The sequence below is a fragment of the Lepisosteus platostomus genome, chromosome 18, assembly GCF_059453375.1.
Source record: "Lepisosteus platostomus isolate fLepPlt1 chromosome 18, fLepPlt1.hap1, whole genome shotgun sequence".
Taxonomy (NCBI): domain Eukaryota; kingdom Metazoa; phylum Chordata; class Actinopteri; order Semionotiformes; family Lepisosteidae; genus Lepisosteus; species Lepisosteus platostomus.
The window spans coordinates 7,543,797-7,564,175 of record NC_142628.1 but is presented as its reverse complement, the minus strand read 5'-3'; the positions used below and the strand labels follow the sequence as shown (position 1 = coordinate 7,564,175).

General features: G+C 35.7%; 1 protein-coding gene across 1 annotated transcript; it reads left to right on the top strand.

The window, feature by feature from the left end:
- Window positions 1–7,427: 7,427 nt before the first annotated feature.
- On the top strand, window positions 7,428–12,919 carry rerglb (RERG/RAS-like b). Its single transcript, XM_088611472.1, has 5 exons — window positions 7,428–7,665; window positions 9,080–9,136; window positions 9,982–10,055; window positions 10,476–10,624; window positions 11,730–12,919. The coding sequence occupies exons 1-5, from the start codon at window positions 7,614–7,616 to the stop codon at window positions 12,013–12,015; spliced, it is 618 nt and encodes a 205-aa protein (XP_088467598.1). The 5' UTR covers window positions 7,428–7,613; the 3' UTR covers window positions 12,016–12,919.
- Window positions 12,920–20,379: the final 7,460 nt, after the last annotated feature.

The window sequence follows — 20,379 nt, the reverse complement described above, 5'->3', positions numbered from 1 at the left end:
AGAAAGAGGAGCCTGAGAGAAAACAATCCGAGAAATGATTTAGAATCTGTCCACTGCAGCAAATAACAGAGCCAGGTTGTTTATTTATTATTTATAGATTTTGTAACATTAAGGTTACAAACAAACACATTAATTTGCTTTTGCACTAGTACAGTAGGTGCATCTATTCCTCTCATTCCCAACTGCCATGTCTATACCACTTTTGGTTTAAGCTGCAGCTAGAGGTTGCTCTCCTAACTATTTTTATGCCTTCATATAGAATTCTGAACTCAAGAAGGACATTTCAGTCATTTTATTCCACAGAGACAGTCAAAATACTGTTATTATTTCCATGTAAGGAGAAATAATAACTCAACATATCAACAAACTTAATTAAAAAGGGCAAACACAGTATATTTCCTTTATGCCTTGCTATTCATATTACATGCTATTGTTAGATTTCTCCATTTGCTATTTTTGAAAAAATGTGTATGAGTTCTCAGTGTTTGTTGAAATAAAATTACCTTAAATTATGGCAGCTTGGCATCTCACATCCAAGTATATACTAAAGATTTATTTAAAAAAAACTCTATAACAGGACTTAGTCTTTCATCACTGATTTCAAGCATGACACGATTTGACTGTGATGCATAACAGATGCAGAACAGTTCAAATAAGCATAGTGTGTCATTCCACAGTTCAGTCCATGTGATTTTCATCGCTGAAGTTGCTTTGGACTTCTGTTTACTTGACAAAACACAGAACACTTAAATGCAGTGAGAACTTAAATAGTTCTTGAAAACTAAAGGGGTGGTGAAAAAGTGAAGAAAAAATAATCACAGTTCTGGGTTGTAATTGTGTTATTATTTATTTGAGCTTTTCAAATTTTGTAAATGACCTTGTTTTCTTCATTTCTTCCAATTCTCACGTTGTCTTGGTGAATATGATAGAAGCCATTCAAGCACTACGTTCATTTTGGGATGGCAATACTTAAATGTGGATTTAGGAGAACAATTTATGGGTCCATAGGGCACGTGAGTTGTATATTGTTATTTACTTTAAAAAGGATTAATTAAATGTATTCATATCAAGAGTGCCACATCTTCTATTGAATTCACATTACACCACCTAATTAAATCTTAAATGAATAGACCGGAGTTCTTTAGAAATAAGTTTGAATTTTGTCTGTCTGCTAAACCAAGTTGTTGAGATAGGGTGGCATCGTCTCATATAAGATGTTTGATATTTTCTCATCTTTTGCTCAGGGAAGTATCTGCTGAAGGAGTCTGCAGTCCTTTTTTTCGAAATTCTATTTTAATGACTTATGGTACAATTAAAGGGTTAATCTTGACTGCTTCACAAAGCTACCCAAGTTCATTAGTCACAGAATCAGAATCGTGCAGTCTCCTCAGTCCTGTGGTGGTTTTCATGACAACAGGGTTGACTGATCTTTGTACTTAATTGTCTACAGTTTCACACAAAGGTGAGGTTATAATATAAGGATACTTCTTACATTTTCATTGGAGTCTGCACTTTATCATTTTAAAACTACTGTTCTGCTGATGCCAGGCGCACATCAGTACCTGGAGTAAGACCAAAACTCTCCTACATTACATCACACCCTGTTTTACACAGGGATAGTCTCTCTCACAGTGTGCAAAGCCAAGTGAGGTGCAGCTCTTAGCCTACATACAGTATATTCGAACAATTAGGTGGTTCATTTAAGGCTAATCTTTTGTCACAGGCTTGTTGACTAGCATCTTAAATGCGGTGGCAGAGGAGGCAGCTCGGGTCCGAGCTCTTCGAGGGCCACTGAGGCCTTACTAGTGCAGATCGTTTCCCCATCCAATTACATTTTTCAGCTACGATAAAAAAAAACAACATTTAAAAAAAAATATTGGTTCTTGAGTGGCTGCATCACGGAAGAGGAAGAAGCAACAGAGTGCACAGGTTTCACAGGTTCATTTCATTAACTGAAGCCAGCACAATCTAGATACGGTGTCAAAATAACTCTCTCTTTCTTCCTTCTTGCTCTCTCGAGTGGGAGTACACCCTGCAGGTTAATAAACCAAGGCCCTGTCTACTCTTGTCTACTCTTTAGATGGTAAAAGTCCCAGGGCTTTGTTCCAAGAACAGTCCTGGTTAATTTCATTATAAGTAAAAAACCTGCACTGAGTATATCAATCTGCTGCAGTAAATTAGCACAGGGCTCTCTGTGTCTGTAGATCTAATATGCATAAAGTACCTGGCTTTACAAATCATACTCAGGCCAAGGCTGTATCAAAATACCAAATGCTCAGTGCGCTATAAATCATCCAGGGAGCACTGGATTTCATTTTCCCATAACTTCCCTAACTGGGATACTTTGGTGATAAGTGTAACTGTTAATGGTTATTATCCCACTGTTAAGATGAAGATGCTATTGTAATTAAATCTCACCATTCGGTGTCTGATGAGCATTCATTCAGGGCATCCAAAGTTTAAATAGCCTGCATAAATATTAAGTTTTAATGCTTCAATAATTAAAATGCTAGCATTATGGTTCAGCTTTAGGGGGTATTTTGGTCTGTTGAACCTTTGGACTAGTAAACGTTCAGAATACAGCTAACTTTCTTTAGCTCATCAATGAAAACACACTCCTCCTATTGCCCCCAGGCACAGGCAATTTCCTGATGGATAGTTTAATTATATCTGTTCAAAGCCCTTCAAACTTCTAGAGCACCTTCAAAGTTAAGTAAAAAGACATCAAAACCACATCTGGTTATAGGACCAGACATGATGTAATAAAAACAATGTTTTGTGTGTCACATTTGGCATGTTTACATTGGAGACCCAGTTGTCTAAAAGATTGCCTTCATGTTCTTCTAAACACAACACATTTCTCATTGTCAATTAGAAAAGGTTATATTTTAGGGAGCAATTTGCTTCTCTGCTTCATCTGTGAACTATTATTGGTTTATACAATGTAAAACATTAATTGCTATAATCCATGTTCCCCTAAGTTTCCTAATTCAGAGTGTTTCTGTTTCTTCCGTTTTTTATTCTGGGCCTCCCTCAACAGTAGATTAATTGCATTTACTGTGGTTCAGAGTCTCACTCTATGTTGCTACTCTGATTTTTGGCTACATCTAAGGTAGAAGTTGAGTGTGAATAAAGAACTGTATGAACCTTTGTAATTGTGTATCTCATCATAAATTAGAGACTGCAATATAATAACCACACATAAATAAAACAATGGCACTTGACTAAAACCTCTTTTAAAATCAGAGAGAAAATCCACATTATGTTTACATTGTTCAAGCTTTTTAAGTTAGACTAATAAATACATTTAATTGGTTTAATTATTACCCAGCTTGTAAAGTACTATACATCTTAAAGTCTAGAAGTAGGTCTGTTGCTTGGTTTTAATTAGGTGAAGAGGCACCTAAAGCATGTAATATACATTGACATGGACTCAGCTCTATATTCTTTAACTAAACATTGAAAGCCTGAAGTATACTGCTCAATTAACTTCCTAAGAATTTGTTTCTCCTTGGAAAAGGCTATTGAAACACGTATTTAAAGCTGGCAAATGAAGTAATTTACTCCAAACAAAGTAACTTGTTTCAAAAGTGTTAAAAGATATTTCACACTTCAGGCAGTGAAGAGCTTGATTATGCTGACAAGTGTGTTGGGCTGCTGTTGGAAAGGGAGACATGAATACCGAAGACTGAAAACTTTGTAAACAGAAAGTAATCCCCCTACTTAGCATTTACCCATAAAAAGGATGGATAAACTGCGATAAATTCCTCCAAGTCACTTCGTGTTGCAAAACACATTGAAACTAATTCCATCAATCCAAACATTCTCAAGGGGCAGATTTGCTTTGAGCTGTAGTGCTGCCATAGGTAGCTTAAACCTAGATCCCTTAAAAATTACGTCAGGTGGGCTGTGGGAGTATGGAACAAGCAATCCAGTCATGCTGATGAAGCCAGTACTTTGGTTTCTTTCCAGAAAAGTTCAGAGATCTCTGGATTGTTTAGTTACTGACTACTGGAAAGGACCAGAAGCGTTGAATGGTCTCTTTTCATCTGAAACCTTTCTTATGTTCTAAATATATTATTGGAGCAGTACATCAACTGTAACTGATCACCAAACTCTTTGTCTTACTTTCCACACAGTAAATTTAATAAACATGTATGTTTCAGTGACAGCATAGATCAGTTTGTATTTGTGTATATCTTCCTTATCTTCCAGAGCAAGAAACAAAGTTATCTGCAATACAAGCAGCTTTTTGTCACACTCCTGAAGACATTACACCTTTAATAAGAGACCCACAGTCTCTGCAGTATGACTCTGAAGGCTGACTATTCATTTTCTGCTTCACAAAGCTCAAATGTGAGATAATTAGCATATAATTAATCCACTCTAATGGGGCTCAAATCACCTTTTTTTAACATCAGGTTATTAAAAACTTGTGATAATTTAAAATACAAACTGGGGGAAAGATTTGATCTAATGATTTTTTCAAATTGATCTGGTATTGAAAATCTAGATGGAAGATTTTAAAGGCTGAAAACAGTTTATTGTGCTTAATGTATCTGTCATTTAACATTGTATATCTTGTATTGATTATATTTTAACCAGTTAACATTTTTCCAGTAAATATTTTAAATTCAGATTATCTCTACTATTCCTAATAAAAATCAGTTTGGTTCACAGTTTCCAAGTGTCTTTTACATTATTTATATTGTGACCTTATGATGCAATGGACAGACACTGGATATTTGCTTGCATTGGTATGTTAGCAGCTTTGCTAATAATCTGATTACATTGGTTAAAGTCAGATTCACATTTATCCAAAGTTCTTCCACAAATGAGGAGCTGGCTTGTACATCATGTTTCAAAACATGGGCACAGCTTGTACCTTTGTTCTTGAATCAGGTCAATGAGTTTTCTGTCATCAGAAATGTACAATATTGGAATGGGACAAGAACAGAGCTCGCTCAACTTTGGGCACTAAAGGGCAATTTTAGAGAATAAGCAAAAGAAAGAAATAACTGTCTGCAAATAAACACAGAAAAAAAGTTTTCTAACAAATTGCCCAAGAAAGTGGAACAGAAATGTTAAATTACAGTTTAGATCTTGTACACAAAAAAGACTGATGGAAACATTTATTGTATTGTCTCACTTGGAAATTAACTTGAGTTTACATTTTAAGTATACTGTATATACAGTATATACTGTATGTGTAATTAAGGAAATATGAAGTGTGAAGCCTTAAAATGATGATGTTCTTCACCATGGCTGTGCACATAATCCTATATTTTATATGTGGAATTGCAGGCTCATAGGCTCATGTGCTTTAGGGTAAGTCTCTACCAACTTCGCACACGAGCCTGGTGTAATTATTGTCTGTTCTTCTTGTCGGATTTGTATGAGATCTCTCAAATTGCTAGGGAATTGCTTATGGTACAGTATATACTGTAGCTACCTGATGAGTGTTGATTATTAGCCATAGGGGGAGAGTAGATATTTCCATTAGTCACTTGATTGAAGAATTTCAAATAAAAAATGAAACTAGAGATGTGAATAAAGATGAAAGAAGACTTCTAACGCCTAGACCTCCAGTTTCAGCAGGGCGTCATCTAATGAGATTATCTGTCATAATGCTTTTTATTTGCTGTGTTATGGACAAGTGGCTTTTCTTGAACAATTTGAATTATTAGAAAAAAATATTATATATATTTCATAAACATATTTCTTGATGTTCTCAGCCTGTGCACATCTTGAATAATAGTAAGAAAAAATGTATTTGAAAGTTTTGTATTTGAAGATGGGGACTTGCTTTCTTTTAACTACCTACTGTAAAAGTGCAATTCATATGTAATGGAACTCTTGGTTTTTCATAGTAGCCTCTTCAAGGCAGGCTGAACTTGCCTTGGTATTGCTGCTTTGGAATAAGCACAGTGAGCACCCAGATACAGTACATGTCAGTGCTCACAAAAAAAAGTCCTACACTGACAGGCTTAAAGAACTAAAGCTTTTCAGTCCTGAACAGAGCTGATCCACTTATTCAAAAATCTCAGAGACATTGACAAACACAACCCAGCTGCCTTCGGCAGAATCAATAGTGAAACAAAGCAGAGGATACAAGAGGAAACTATGTGGAAGTGTCTTTAGACCGAGAACGGGGGGCAGCTCTTTCTGCAGGTTTGTGTGAGTATGGAACCAGTTACGCAGCCAAGTTGTTGAAGCTAATTCACAGAAGAAACTGCTGGAACAGATCCTAATATCTGTATTAGCCACTAATTACCAAACACCTTGATGAGCCGAATGGCCTTACATATTTCTCTTATTTGTAAACTTTCTCATGTTCTGATGCTCATGAGTTATAAAAGGTATCTGCAATTAAAGTGTATGGTCTTTATAAAGACTTCAAAGGATTTTCAATGTGCATTATTGTGCATTATTTGAAACTCATAAAAGACTATCATTTTACCCTGTACACCCTATATAAAAGAATATCGCTAGATTACATTTTGTGACTCACACACGTTTTTTTTTTCTTTTATGGTATTGCATTATGAATCAGAAGTATAATAATAAGAAAAAAAATCATGCACAATAGTAATCTTTTTCACAGGTTTGGATATAAATAATGTGTGCTCAAGAACAAGACTTGTGACGTTTACAGAACTTGACAAATCAATTGTTAAAAAATGAAGACTTCTGAGAATCACCCCTAGTGTCACTTAATTTGGTTTCTAATTGAATATAGCCCAGTTCTAACATAAAGGTTTGCTAAACTGTATTAGTCAAGCCCTAGTTTTATGCATCTTTTGTAGTGAAATGCATGAATATTTTTTCTAAATTCTGATAGTACATTTTTTATCACTGCCTTTTTTATTTCAAATAAATGAAAAGATTTTAAATTTAAATGTATCTCTGTTTACTTAAGTGCCATGAGTGACTAATGCATTTATAGAAAAGAATTTGGACACTTGGATTTACAGAAAATAGTGTTCAAGACCTCTGTTCTTGACCTTTTTAAGTCCCTTTCAATTAGCTCATTCTTTTGGTCTTTATCCACTTAAACCTCTTCAAATCTGTATGTGCCTAAACTTATGAATGAAAGAAAAATATGAAGAAAATTCCACACAACAAAACTTCCCTTTGCACAATTGTTGCAAAGAAAACAGTCATATTGCAATAAATTGCTTAAAGAAACAGATGCTTCCATTCCATAACAAAAAGAAACAAAAAAGCAAAAATATGAAGACTTGAAGAAGACTGACTATCTAATGGAACACACTCTGTCAAACACTTACTGCAGCCACCTGGATATGTTCTAGCCTTGGGATAAAAGAGAAAAGAAAAGAAACAAAAAAAGAAGACTCAACTTACGCGATCCTAACTTGGAAGCTTTCCTCCTTTAGTGGGAGGAGAGCTCATACGCTGTGTTTTTCTTTTGTTGGAGAGAGGTGGGGGGGATCTGTAGTAAGAGAGTTGGTCTCATAAGTAGCATTAATTCGAAGTTCTTCCTGCACTAACCTTCCTGCAGTCCAGCTTCAAGAGACAGCTTATTATTTCTGACAGTGACTAAAACCTAAAGCAAATTTTACAGGACCGCTGACAGTTTAGACACTGCAAGCATGAATGACATAAAACTCGCTCTTCTGGGAAGCGAAGGTGCAGGAAAATCAGGTAAGCTCTTTGATGCCTTGTGGTGTTAACTCTGATTTAGATGTATTCTGTGCTTTCAGCTTCTTTGTGATCTTATATCTCTTGTGTAAAGTTAGGAGACAAAGCTAGAGAATAGCAGGGAAACTGTAAAGCCTGAAAAACTCCTGAGTGACAACACAGACTGGAGTTGCTGCCTTTGGGGTTCATTTCTTACTTAAGTAGAAAGCAGATGTGAAAATGGTCAGCGTAACACATTTGTGTTGTGCAGGCATTCTCCACCATGTGAGAGATGGCTTCTGCCTCTTTTTTCTCTTCTCTTACATTACTGTATATGCAAAAGCAAAACAATGGGAGATGAAGACAAATGGCAGTGGGGTGAAAAATGAAACTGTCCTGAAACAACAAACGGAAATTTTGCAGAACAGCCACTGGTGCTCCCCCATGTCTGTGTTTGCTCTTCTCTGCGTATTGTTACTGGCAGAAATGAATTACTTTGGACACATGAAGAAAACCCTGCACACGTATAGGACACCCCATCTTTTGGGTTCTTCTGCACTTTTGCGGAGACCAGCAGTAGACATGAGTAAATAAAACAGTAGGATGCCCCATTTGTCCAGCCGGATTTTAATGTGGTTTCCGTGGAAATGTACAAACCTCTGCTTATGCATTTCCCCTGCTTCTGGCACATTTTCTTTTTACTTTGCTATAGTCTAATGTTGAAATGTCTTAACTGAAGAAGACGTGTTGCAAGCAAATATTTCTCTCAAACAGTTTGGTTTGATTTTATATTTCATACAGCTTATGCTCTTCAACATTAATGTTTTTTAATGTGCCAGAACACATTCTGAATAAAAAATTACATAGGACCCAAAACAGCAACTGTGCTCTATAAAGCACATTCACTGTATTGTTTTATTCAGGTTATTCACATTAAGAGATATTTAATTGTTGTATACAGTATCAATCATTTTAATCATTTGAAAAATTGAACATCACAATTAATACAAAATACAAGGTAAGTTCTAATGTCTTTTCCTAAGAGCTGCTGCCCTATTTTTCAAGCCTGCTCAAAAAAGTGCCACTACACAATTCTATCAAGTAAAAGATTCAGTCCTACTGTATGTCCAAAGGAAGAGAGTATGACTGCTTTCTTCTTTTTTAGGGGTGCAGGCAATTTTGAATGAAATATGAAAGACAAAAATCTAATTGTGCAATTATGTTACCCATAAATCAAACAGATAGAAGCCATATACTGAATGAATACAATTTAATACAAATGTAATAACGATTGTAATTATAATAATGCTTTATAATAATAAAGAATAAACTGATCAGCTTTTTTTTCAAGTTTCACAAATGCTTGAAAAAAAATAAAACCCAAACTACAATTTATTTCACCATACTGCAAAATGTTCATGTTTCTGATTTTTTTTAGCTGTTCTTGTGAGATTCTTAACCAAAAGATTTATTGGAGAATATGCTTCAAATGCTAGTAAGTATCAGTTTTTCAAAAATATTTCATTAAGTGTTAATGAACTGTGAACTACTAATCAGAATAACGGACATTTAAACTGCTAACAAGGTGATGTCTATATTCTTTAATTTATATATATATTTTAATATGCTCCATTGATTACACTAATTGCGATCCAGTTATTAAGGATCAGTCTTTCTTAGCTTTAACTGGTCTGAATTTTGTTTTCTTCTGAAGTTTGGTTATTGTATAAATATGATTAAGAGATTAAAAGAACTGGACTTCAAAAGCTTTGTATTGGGATATGGCCAAATAACAAAATCAAACCATATGTGTTTTTTGGGGAATGATAAAATTGTTTTGCCAGGTGACTATTGTTTGTTTAATTCTAATAAATAACTAAATTAATCTAACCAGCAACATTCTGAACCTTCCAAAAATAAATAATAATTCTACACCATTATGTACAGAGTATTTTGCCAATTTTTTATTAACATCATGCTTCTATTGAGATAAAGGCCCCGACTGACTCTGTTGGTAGAGCAGGGTTGTGGGTTTGTCAAATGACTAACAAATGACTTGCCAAACATAAAGTCACAGGTACATCAAACTGTTTTTGAACCTTAAGGATTTTCGATGCAATCAATCTCAAAAAGATATGCTATTCTTCCAAAATTTTCTTTATTCTATCAATTTATCTCATAGAACAAAAACAGCACATATATTCTTATTTTTCTTATTATTAACAATTGTATAAGGCCATTGCTATGAATCTATTTGAATCTTATGCTATGTTTATCAAACTGCATTTCCATGAAATGATCCGTTAATGAACAATTACAATTGCAATGAAAATTTTGCAGATTCCTTATACCGTAAAAGGATCTCAATCGATGGCCGCCAATTGAATCTGGAAGTATTTGATCCCTGCTCCCAGGTACGTAATGAGACACATTTGAGAATCACATGCAGTCTGTCGATTTTTATACATAATCAGGAACCTCATAAAAATACCTTTCAAATGTGCTTTTGAGTATGATGTGTAGTATTACAGTATGCAAGATGTATGACATCAGAATGGTTTGACTTTTAACATTGGAGGCCAACAATAATAACTGTACCTACATTAACTAAAAGAAAATCCTATTTACAATACAGAATACTTGGCACACACCATTGTACAATTAAATGTTGCACTTGTAGCACTGTAAAATGAGCGTGTGTTCCCTAAATGTCAGTGATTAGCTCATAATTATTTTAAAAAGATACCTCCCCTCCCAGGACCTTCTGTGTAAGGTTCCTAGAAGAGCAGAGGTAGAAACATTGTACAGCTGATAACACTACTCATCCCTTACAGAGCGGCGAGAGCAGATGCATTCTGGAAGAACCCCAGGAATGGGCGGATGGCTTCATTGTGGTTTATAACATCAGTGATCGTACTTCCTTCCTCAATGCCAAAAACATTGTGCGCCAGATCAAAGAAGCCCGCATCGAAAACTGCAAAGGGTGAGTTACTGTATGTCCATTAGTTGTGTCCTTAGACGGATGCAAGTTAAAGATGGGATTATAATGAATTAATGAATAGCATTCCTTGTACTGTAACAGGAAACTATCCATTTAAATCGGAGTATTGAGTTAATGTAACAGACTGAGAAATGCTCCTTTAATACAGAATAGTTATATTTGTACAAGGAAAATAACCCAGGTTTCAATTATTAAGGAGCCAGCTGTCTCTGATGGAGACATTGCCTTATAAAGCCTAATACACAGATCTTAAGGCCTCTGGGCTCTCTTAAGTTAATTATGCAGTTAAATTAATTCTTCAGCTCAATTGACTATTGCAAGGCAATCCTATAACTGCTTGTATCCAATTTTGCAACTCATATTAATTAAAATATTACAAAGTATTACCAGAAATGGATTTTAGGACGATATTCAACAAGAAAGCAATTTAGAATTACCAGATGGAAGTGTGAAGTTCTGCAACTTGACCTAATTATAGATCTTCTATATAACAAATGAAACCACCCGGGTGGTCAGATCTGAGAGTTAAATTTCTGTGTCAGGTTTTATTTCAAACAAATCCTTAACTGACATTTCAAAATAGCTAGCTAGTTCATTATTCTTTTAGTGTATATAATAAGCAGCATGGTTCGGTTTTAAAATATAAATATCACCTTAGTCTTCTAAGGTGGTAGAATATACAGTAGATTTACATTATGTTATTGTCTGTGGCTGTGTAAAGCAATCTATTGAGCTGTCAGGTTATCAGAATCAAAAGGTTCTTTCGTTTGATGTAACCAGCAAATGTCTGGAAAACATACACTAGTTTCTGGATGGATAACTAAACTACAAAGGTTTGGTAAAACCTTGAAATATCTCTTACTAGCAGATTCTGTATTTCAAAAAGCTTTACTGTGGGTCCTATAAATTCACAGTTATCCAAGAAAGGCTTCCAGAAGACAAAAGCAGACAATCTAAAGTTGTGTATTTTTTTCCCAGGGTGTTATGAACCTTGCTTATAGTACTGTATGTAACACACAATACAGTAAAGGCCGCGGCCCTTCTCCTAACCCTCTTTGTTTTACATATTGGCATTTCCTGGGTACAGGGAGGTGGAGGTGCCCATTTACCTAGTCGGGAACAAGCAAGACCTGTGCCACGCCCGGCAGGTCTGTGAGGATGAGGCCCGTTCCCTGGCCCTGGAAAACAAGTGTTGCTTCCAGGAGGTGTCCGCCGCGGAGAACTACCAGGAGATTTTCAACCTGTTTATCAAGCTCATCCGCAATGTGATGGACCATCTGAAGTACCGGGCTGACCGGCGGAGGTACAGTGGCTCCAAGTCCATGGCCAAGCTCATAAACAACGTCTTTGGCAAGAGAAGAAAGTCTGTGTGAAGCATGCTGGGATGCTCCTGAAAGGATGCTGTCAGAATTCGGCCTTCCCTCGTGTTTACACAGGGAGAGGAACGGCCTGTTCTTTGATCCTTCTGCTACTAAAACATCTATCTTGCTGCAAGGACATTTTTGTATGGGTGCTGTGCTATTTCTTTGAGGAGAGAATTGTGAAACCTATCAGCCCCCTTTAAAATATAAGTGCTATAATTCTTTTTCAGACTTTGTCTTTCTCATATCTGTATTACCTTCAAGGCAGACCATTTGAAAACATTGTGAAGACAGCAATAAGCTATTGAATCTAGCTTATTGTGAGGTCACATTAGTGAGGTCAGGACTTCTCAAATTGTCTCGAATACTGCCTTCATTTGCACATTATCAGTCTCCTAATATGTTTTACATAAAACTCGTATTTCACGTGTGATGATAGTATTTTATTTAGCTATATGTAAATTTTTAATATATGGCACTTCAAATACTTTTAATCTTAATCAGGCTCACAAACGTTATTTATTCACATTTTAAGTGCAATTCAAGGCTATATATTTTTTGTGATGCAGCTATTCTACTAGAAAATACTGAGATGTTACTAAAGAATTACTAGCATTTAATACATCCAATGTCAGTGATAAGGGTAGCAACAATTTGTATCCTGTCCAGGAATCCATCACAGGAGATCTTCACGCAAAAACAGACAAATAAAATTAACCAATTTAGCACATCTCTGGAAGGTGGGAGGACACCAGAGCACCTGGAGATACACACCTTAACATTGGGAGAGCATGAAAACTCCATACAGAAGTTAAGTCAAATGTTAAACATACCTTTTCAGAGATCAGCTGAATTATTCTGCTTCAGAAAAGGTTGTATATAAAAAAAGGCAATAAACCTTCTAATCTTGCAAAAATGTCTCAGTGATTTTCTGTTGAACTTTGGATCATCTTTCCAGCACACAGTGAAGAAGACAACACAGTAAACTTTCTGTAAGCAACTAGCAGAGTATCGACAAACTAAAAGTATATGATGTACAGTACGTACAGTATATTAGCAGTACAAGTCATAGGAGCTTATCTGGGTTTCTTTAGCACTACAGCAGACTGAGAGAACATGAACTCTCTTGCATGGGCTGCCGTTTCATCACAGGGATACTACCAACAGTACTGGTGCCCATTTATACAAGCTGGAGGACAGGCACAAAGAGGGTAAAGTACAGTATGTTGCTCAAAAATACAACAGTACTCACAGTAAGGATTTGAACCCCCCAAGCTTCCAGTTAGGAGCCTACAACCCTAAACTTTACACTATTCTGCCTCTAAAACTAATTTTCTTGCATTTCTCAATGTTTTACTCACAGCACATTGCCAATTATATCACTGGGATTCAGAGGACGTTTTACAAAGGACTGTCTTCAACACTGCTCCTCACAGACGTGTCATAAGAAAAGCATTAAACACTTCGCGCTGTTGAAATATACTGTATTGATGTCCTTTAAAAAAAACGGGTTCAATTACCTGGCAGAGCAAGCCAGATGAACGGCTGTTTTAAAGTATACGGAAATTGCATGAGCAGTCATATTTCTCCATCCAGGAAACATGGTGTTAATTACATTTTTTAAGTGATTTCCCTAAAAGTGACATTTCAATTTATGGGTTAAATGACATATTTAAGAGAATGCTGGCAAAACAATGCCAGCTGTGCTGCTAAATTGCAATGGCAATTAGCTGAGAATTATATTGGAAGATCATACAGCTTGAGGTAACAACAGTATTTGAAAAACAGCGACTTATATGCCTTTATCCAGTCTCTACAGCTGCATTCTTTGACCGACTGTTTCTAATTTTGTGCTGTACCTTTGGGGACTATTGAATTTCTGTAGCAAGTAAACAACAGCAGTAATAGTTCATAAATATGGAACAGAACATACTAAAAATATTATAATTGCATGCAGATGTGATCATGTTAATCTGAATGAGAAACATTCAGTTCTGATCTATACATCTTCATCAGAGTTTGTTATGTCTAATAGGAAATAGTGCATTATTAATGACAGTTATTTTTGAATGAGTGTGTTGCTATAGTTGCTTGGCAGTAAGCCGGAGTTAATTTATTATTGTCTATTAGGAGGAAATTTAAAAAATGTTAAAAGGAAAGGGGGTTATTGTACAAATCCAATTGTTTTTACATCAATTTTAAAATTAAAATGCTACAATTTTTTAAAAGCACTGTGTAACGTGATTTGAAAGAGCTTTACAGAATGTGAATGGTTTCTCACCTTCCCAGAGCATTTTAATTGCTTTTCAATGAATATGCCTTGCTTATAAAAACAATTTTTGGATAAGACGCATTTGTAAATTTAGCTCGCAGTCACCTTGGTAAGACAAGCCACAAGACAATAACATTTCTATTATTTTTCATGGTCCACAGTGTTAGATCAAACTCATGTTTGCTTACATTTGCCATTTTAGTAGATGAACAAAATGTCTGGTGCCATTTTCTAAACATCCCGACACAGCATATACTGTGAGAACCTGAATCTGGTTGAATTACCATGTCCAAGTGATCTACATTTTCTTTTTTGATGCACGACTTTGGTCTTTACAGTGCTGCTCTTGAATAACACTACATGCCTCTTGTTGGTTAACACTTTCCTTATAGCTCTCCGTAAGAATGCTGAAGCAATAAATGAATTGCTGGATTTTGCTTTGCTGCAATTTGATTTTATAGGCAATTTCGTAATGCACATGCTATTAACTGCATCATCTGGAGCTTGTTAACCAACTAATAGCAGCAGCTAAGGGTAAGAACTTAAAATAAGGCTCTAGAGTATGGCTGTTGCTGAAATCTGCAAATTATTTTCACAAGAAATTATTTTAATCAGCAGAAAATATGGATCTTATGATGGAATGTCAATGTTCTACAAAGCAGCATTTCAATACATAACAAATGAACACACTAACAGCCCAACCATGTCCTCTGTGTCCGTAGGGCTAATTTCTGGCTCACTGCAACCCTCCAACGATTCAGCTGTTACTGAAAATGAATGGATAGATTAACCCACTAATAAACAGAATTGAATAAAGGATCCTATGGGATGAAAAGCTCTATATAAATACAAGTACCTAATAATTCTTATTATAGAAGCACAAATCACATACTGTACAATACAGCATTTGTGTGCCTGAATACATGTGTGTGGGTGTACAGTACCTAAGCAGATGTTGCCCATTTAAATTGCGTGCAATGCTGGAATGCAAGGCTTTGGTACGCTGTTTGGAGACTGCTCAGTTTACCAAGAAAGGATCACTGTTTTCCCCTCAATTGACTGTATCTTATTAAGAAATGGAAGTGTGCTTTACACTGTATACTGTGTAGCTAATTGAAACCCAGTATTGACCTGGGTTATTGTAAATGTTTTACTATATGTTGCACAGTGAACATCATAACCAATGGAAGAACCCCAGCCTCGGTGTTTACAAATTCTGCTTAAGAAGGTAAAATACTGTATATGAATAGTCAATATGAATATGATTTTGAAAAATTGTGCATGCTAGTTACCTGAACAAGGTGAATTTCTAAAACAATATTATAACAAGTTTGTTACTAACCAGCCATAAAGAATATTACAAGTGTCTTTGCTATTATGGCTTGAGAGTATATTAAAAAGTGCTCAACTCCACTGTTATGCTGCATTATTGTTTATGGATTTATTGAATATTTCCAACCATCAAAAGCAAATAGGTCTTCAAGGCCCTTAAAGACTCCACTGCTGTCTAATTTAATGCAATCTGTTCTTATTTCTGACATTGCAGTTAATTAACTTGATAATTACAATTACCAAGATATTGTAAAACTTTACCTCAGATACAGTATATTATATAACCCCATGAAATAACTTTTCTATTTTTCTGTATACAGACAATCTCACGTTCCTATTTTCTTATCAGCATTATAACCAATAGCACAGTCACGTCACCCCTGAGCTACATGTTTTAGAAAAAATGTTTTACAACGTAAAATAGCTTGTTGTTTACAATAATGGAAACCTTAAACCAGTCCTGTTTATCTTTTTTCAACTTTTTTTTCCCCCCACTTTCAATTAAACTCGGTAATAGAAACAAACCACGGAATCATTTGAAAGCAATTTCAGAGCCTCACAGAATGGCACAGGATCAAAGATGGAAAAAGTCTGCTGGTGTCTGACCTTCTGCATTGTTTGGCTGTTTTTCAGAATTCAAATGGAGGAAACGTGTTACAAAGATCATTAAAACAGATTACACTCACTGTAAACATTTCAGTATGACCAGAATTTAGGAAAACAGCTGTAAAGAAAGAAATGACGGAAACTGAGGAAAGTTATTGAATAAATATTCTGGTATTAAAAGTAGATGCCTTAGGGTCTCTGGGGTGGCTTAACCAGTAAACGTGCTTGAGCCAGACCAGGCCTGTTGAAGACTGGACTGTCCCACTAGCCAACTGTGACTGGGAATTCCCCCTCACTCAGGGCTTGTGGTGATGTCAGCACGGGACCTGCTAGCCCTGCAATCACTGCTAGACTCTCCTGCAAGGCCCTGTACAGCGCATCCTGCTGCATGTCAAGACAAATGGCTCTAACAAGAGGACTGACTGGAGGAGCATGTTTGCCTGGCCTTTTTCTCCACACTCAGTACAGGAGCTGAAATTAAAACAAGTAGCTGTTTTTTATTTTTTATTCGGGTGGGCATATAATGAATGAACTGTAAGCAAATTTGACAAAAAAAAATAAAACAGCTAATTTTCTCAGCCTTGCTAAGTGCAATTTTTTTTTAATGATAGCTTTTGCTATTGCAATAAATAAAGCTGAATATTTAAACAGCCTTTACATGAACATAAATCTATGTATTATCAGAATCCAAGGCTAATTTCAGGCTTCCTTTGAAAGATTCTTATATTTTACTCTCTGCGTTAATTTTGTTTCCACACACTTCTTAATATCATTAAAAAGTCATCCATCACGGCTGGTCCTTGAGAGACCCAGTTCAATTAGTCTTACTGGTCACCTGTTTTGAAAGATTGGCAACACCTGTAAGCTGTTGATGAATCAGGCACATAATCTGTTCAATTAAGACAACTCTGGTCCCTGAGGGCTGAAGAGTGCTTAGATTTTAGTATTAAATGATCTCTAAATTAATTCAACAAATTATCTGTTTAATTGATCACAGTGGAATTATATCATGTCTTCCGACATGAACATTTAATGGTAACCTACAAAACCTGATGGACTGAGGCTCTTCAAGACCAATGCTCATGATCCCTGGTCTATTTTTTTTTCTCTTAGACTCCAGTTTTGAATTTAGAGCTTCCTTGCTAGAAGTCCAACTCATAGTCAGTATTGTGTTTAATCTTCCAAACATGCTTCAGTTGTAATTCACACATCTACAGTGCCAAGAAAAAGTTTGTGAACCCGTGGGTGGTCCATTTTCTCCGGTATTTTAGAACTAAAATGAAGAACATGAAGATAACCTGATGAATCGCATAAGACATAAATATTGTACATAAGATATATTTGGATGATTTAATTATCAAAATTATCCTGCGTTAAGATCCTTGGGTATGTGAATTATTAGATTCAGTAACTGGTGCACCTCTTTGAGCTGCAATGACATGTTTCTTGTTACTGTTTATCAATCTCTTGCATCAGGTTTTATGACTTCTGGCTCAGTGTTCCTTACAGAGCTGCTTCTACTCTGTGACATTTGAGAGTTTTCTTGCATGAACAGCTTGCTTCAGGTCCTGCATTTCGATGTCATTTAGGTCCAGACTTTGACTTTTCCAATTCAAAATATTAAATTTCTTCTTCTTCAGACATTCTGTTGTACAGTACATCTGCTTGTACAGTAATTTGTCTTGCTCCATGACACACCTTATACAACACCAAATTCTTGATTTTGTCAATGGTGGTAAACTGTCTGGATCCTGGGACAGCAAAAACACCCCAGGCAATAATACTCCCACCACCATGCTTGACAGTCCGGGTGAGGTTCTTGTGTTGAAAGGCAGTCCTTGGCTTATGCCTTGCAAAATGTTTCTCATTGCATCCACAAAGTTCAACTTTTGACGTCTGTCCAGTGAACATTCTTCCAACAGTTATGTGGTGAATATAAACACTTTTGGAAACTAGCAAGATTGCATGGGATATTCTGAGCCTTTTCACTATCCTCATCACTGAAATTGGAACTGACACACAAAACAGCACATACAGCACACTCTGGCAGTATACAGAAAATCTCACATTCTTTCACCAACAGCTGCCAACTGTGAAGCCAAAAGGTGCAATACACAGTGTGAAAGATCATGAAAGAATACCTTTATTTATCTTGAAGTGTCAAACAATAAGCATTTCTGACATCAGAATAAGCTTAAAATAAAAACTCTGATTAGCTGTTGATAGAACACACTTTCTTTGAAAATAATCTTTCTAATTGTGGTGCAATTACATTTCCTTTCCTTAGAACATTAGTCACCACATTTAAAAAAAGAGACTCCTTTTAACAAGTGACAGTACTGAAAATAATTATCAGACCATATTAATAAAAGGTTTACTATTACAGCATTTTACAAATATACTGCTGCAAAGGGGAATATTTGAAATCCACAGTAAAACAGTTTTATGCCAGAGAAACATGATCTAATAAATTGTCTACCTCAAATGCATTTGCTACTGTATGTTACATGGTTTTCTGAAATATGGCTTTATCTATATTTCTTTGCCATTTTTATTGTTATCTTTTGCATACCACTGTAAAATGTAAGGTATATTAAAACAGCAGACACCTTTAACAAGTTGATGATTAGCTAAAAAAAGTATTATCAAGTTTTGAAAACATGATAATCCACGTGAGTTTGTTTTAATCCTTTGAAATATAACCTGTATTGCAGTATTTAAGTTTTTATTATTTTCGAGTACAGCGCCTAGTACGTAGTCAGTCAGAAGAAACACTGTGAACGTGAAGAACACATCCCCCAAAGCTGGATACTCTATTACTGCTCCTCGCCTCACAATCATCGTTCATCTGACTCCTGTTCATCCCCCAAGCTCGTCTCCATAGGTGACAGGGTGACAAGGTCTTCATTTCTTACACTTATGTAGCACTTTTCTGGACACTCGAAGTGCAACAGTATATCAGCAGATATTAGAATGTCACCTTCCTAGTGCTTTCAACTCCACATTAAAAACCTTCTAGTTCAGAAAAGCTTTTTCTTAATTGATGTCTGTCTGCCCCTTCACTCTTCTACCACACTCACAGCTGTCTTCTATGATTGTTTTTTCTTATCGTAAAGCACAAAGAAGTTACTTTTAATTATGCTACTGTACATACAAACAAGGCTTTATTATTATTATTATTATTATTATTATTATTATTATTAGTAGTAGTAGTTGTACAAGGACAGGATAAGAGGTTATTCTCTCAGGTAAAGTTACTAAGGGAAGAAGTGACTAACACACTGCATCTTCCATCCTCTGGGTCTGAGAATAAAAAATGCTTTTGTTTTCCTTTGGTAATTGTAATTGGCTTCCAGTGCAGCAGATTTTCAGGACTGACACTAGAGGTCACTGTGTACCTCATGCAAATAGAATTGTCTGCCAAAGCTGAGAGAGACTACAGGAGGCAAGTAACTGGCTGTTTCCAACCTTGAAACCCCGACAATATTGTGCTCCTAATCCTGTGCAAAGGCAATATAAAGGAAACGGAGCAGTTTATTCTTTGGAGACGTCTGCATCACAAAATATCTTGAGAAACGCAATGTTTTTCTAAAATGCTTTCTTTGATAACCGTATAAGAATAGTGTGATAACTTTTATTTTTAGAAATTAAAATAGAAAAAGAAAACCTGACTTGAAATTCAATGTTTTCAAGTGGTGATTATTTTGTCTGAAATTATATTTTTCACAACCTCAAACAATAGCTTTTAATCCCGTATTCAAAATAAATAAATTTGTGAAAATGTCAACCTAACAATTTGCAATTTCGTAGATAAAATTCAATTTGCTTGCGAGAAAACTACTCTTCCAGATAACATATAACAATTTGTATTTTATTTTTAAAATGTTTTTTCCCCCCCAATATCAGTAGACTGCAAAATAACAGGAATAAAAATGCTCCTCAGAATAAAATATGCCACAGTTAATACCTGGGACTGACAATAGAAATATAAGTCTTAGCACGAGAAAAGTGTCTACATCAGTGGGCGAAAAACACTGCTGTTCAGGATGAAAACATTTTTTCAAGACAACCGTTTTGATGACTGGAGTGATGACTGTTACCTGTCCAAAAAGTCTTGCACTGTCTATTGTCTTATCTTCTGACCTATTTATATACTGCACCTGAGT

Coding starts and splice junctions, on each gene's coding strand:
- rerglb (XM_088611472.1), top strand. CDS start 7,614: ATGAATGACATAAAACTCGCTCTTCTGGGAAGCGAAGGTGCAGGAAAA. Junction 7,666..9,079: donor CGAAGGTGCAGGAAAATCAG/GTAAGCTCTTTG, acceptor GATTTTTTTTAG/CTGTTCTTGTGAGATTCTTA. Junction 10,625..11,729: donor CGCATCGAAAACTGCAAAGG/GTGAGTTACTGT, acceptor TCCTGGGTACAG/GGAGGTGGAGGTGCCCATTT.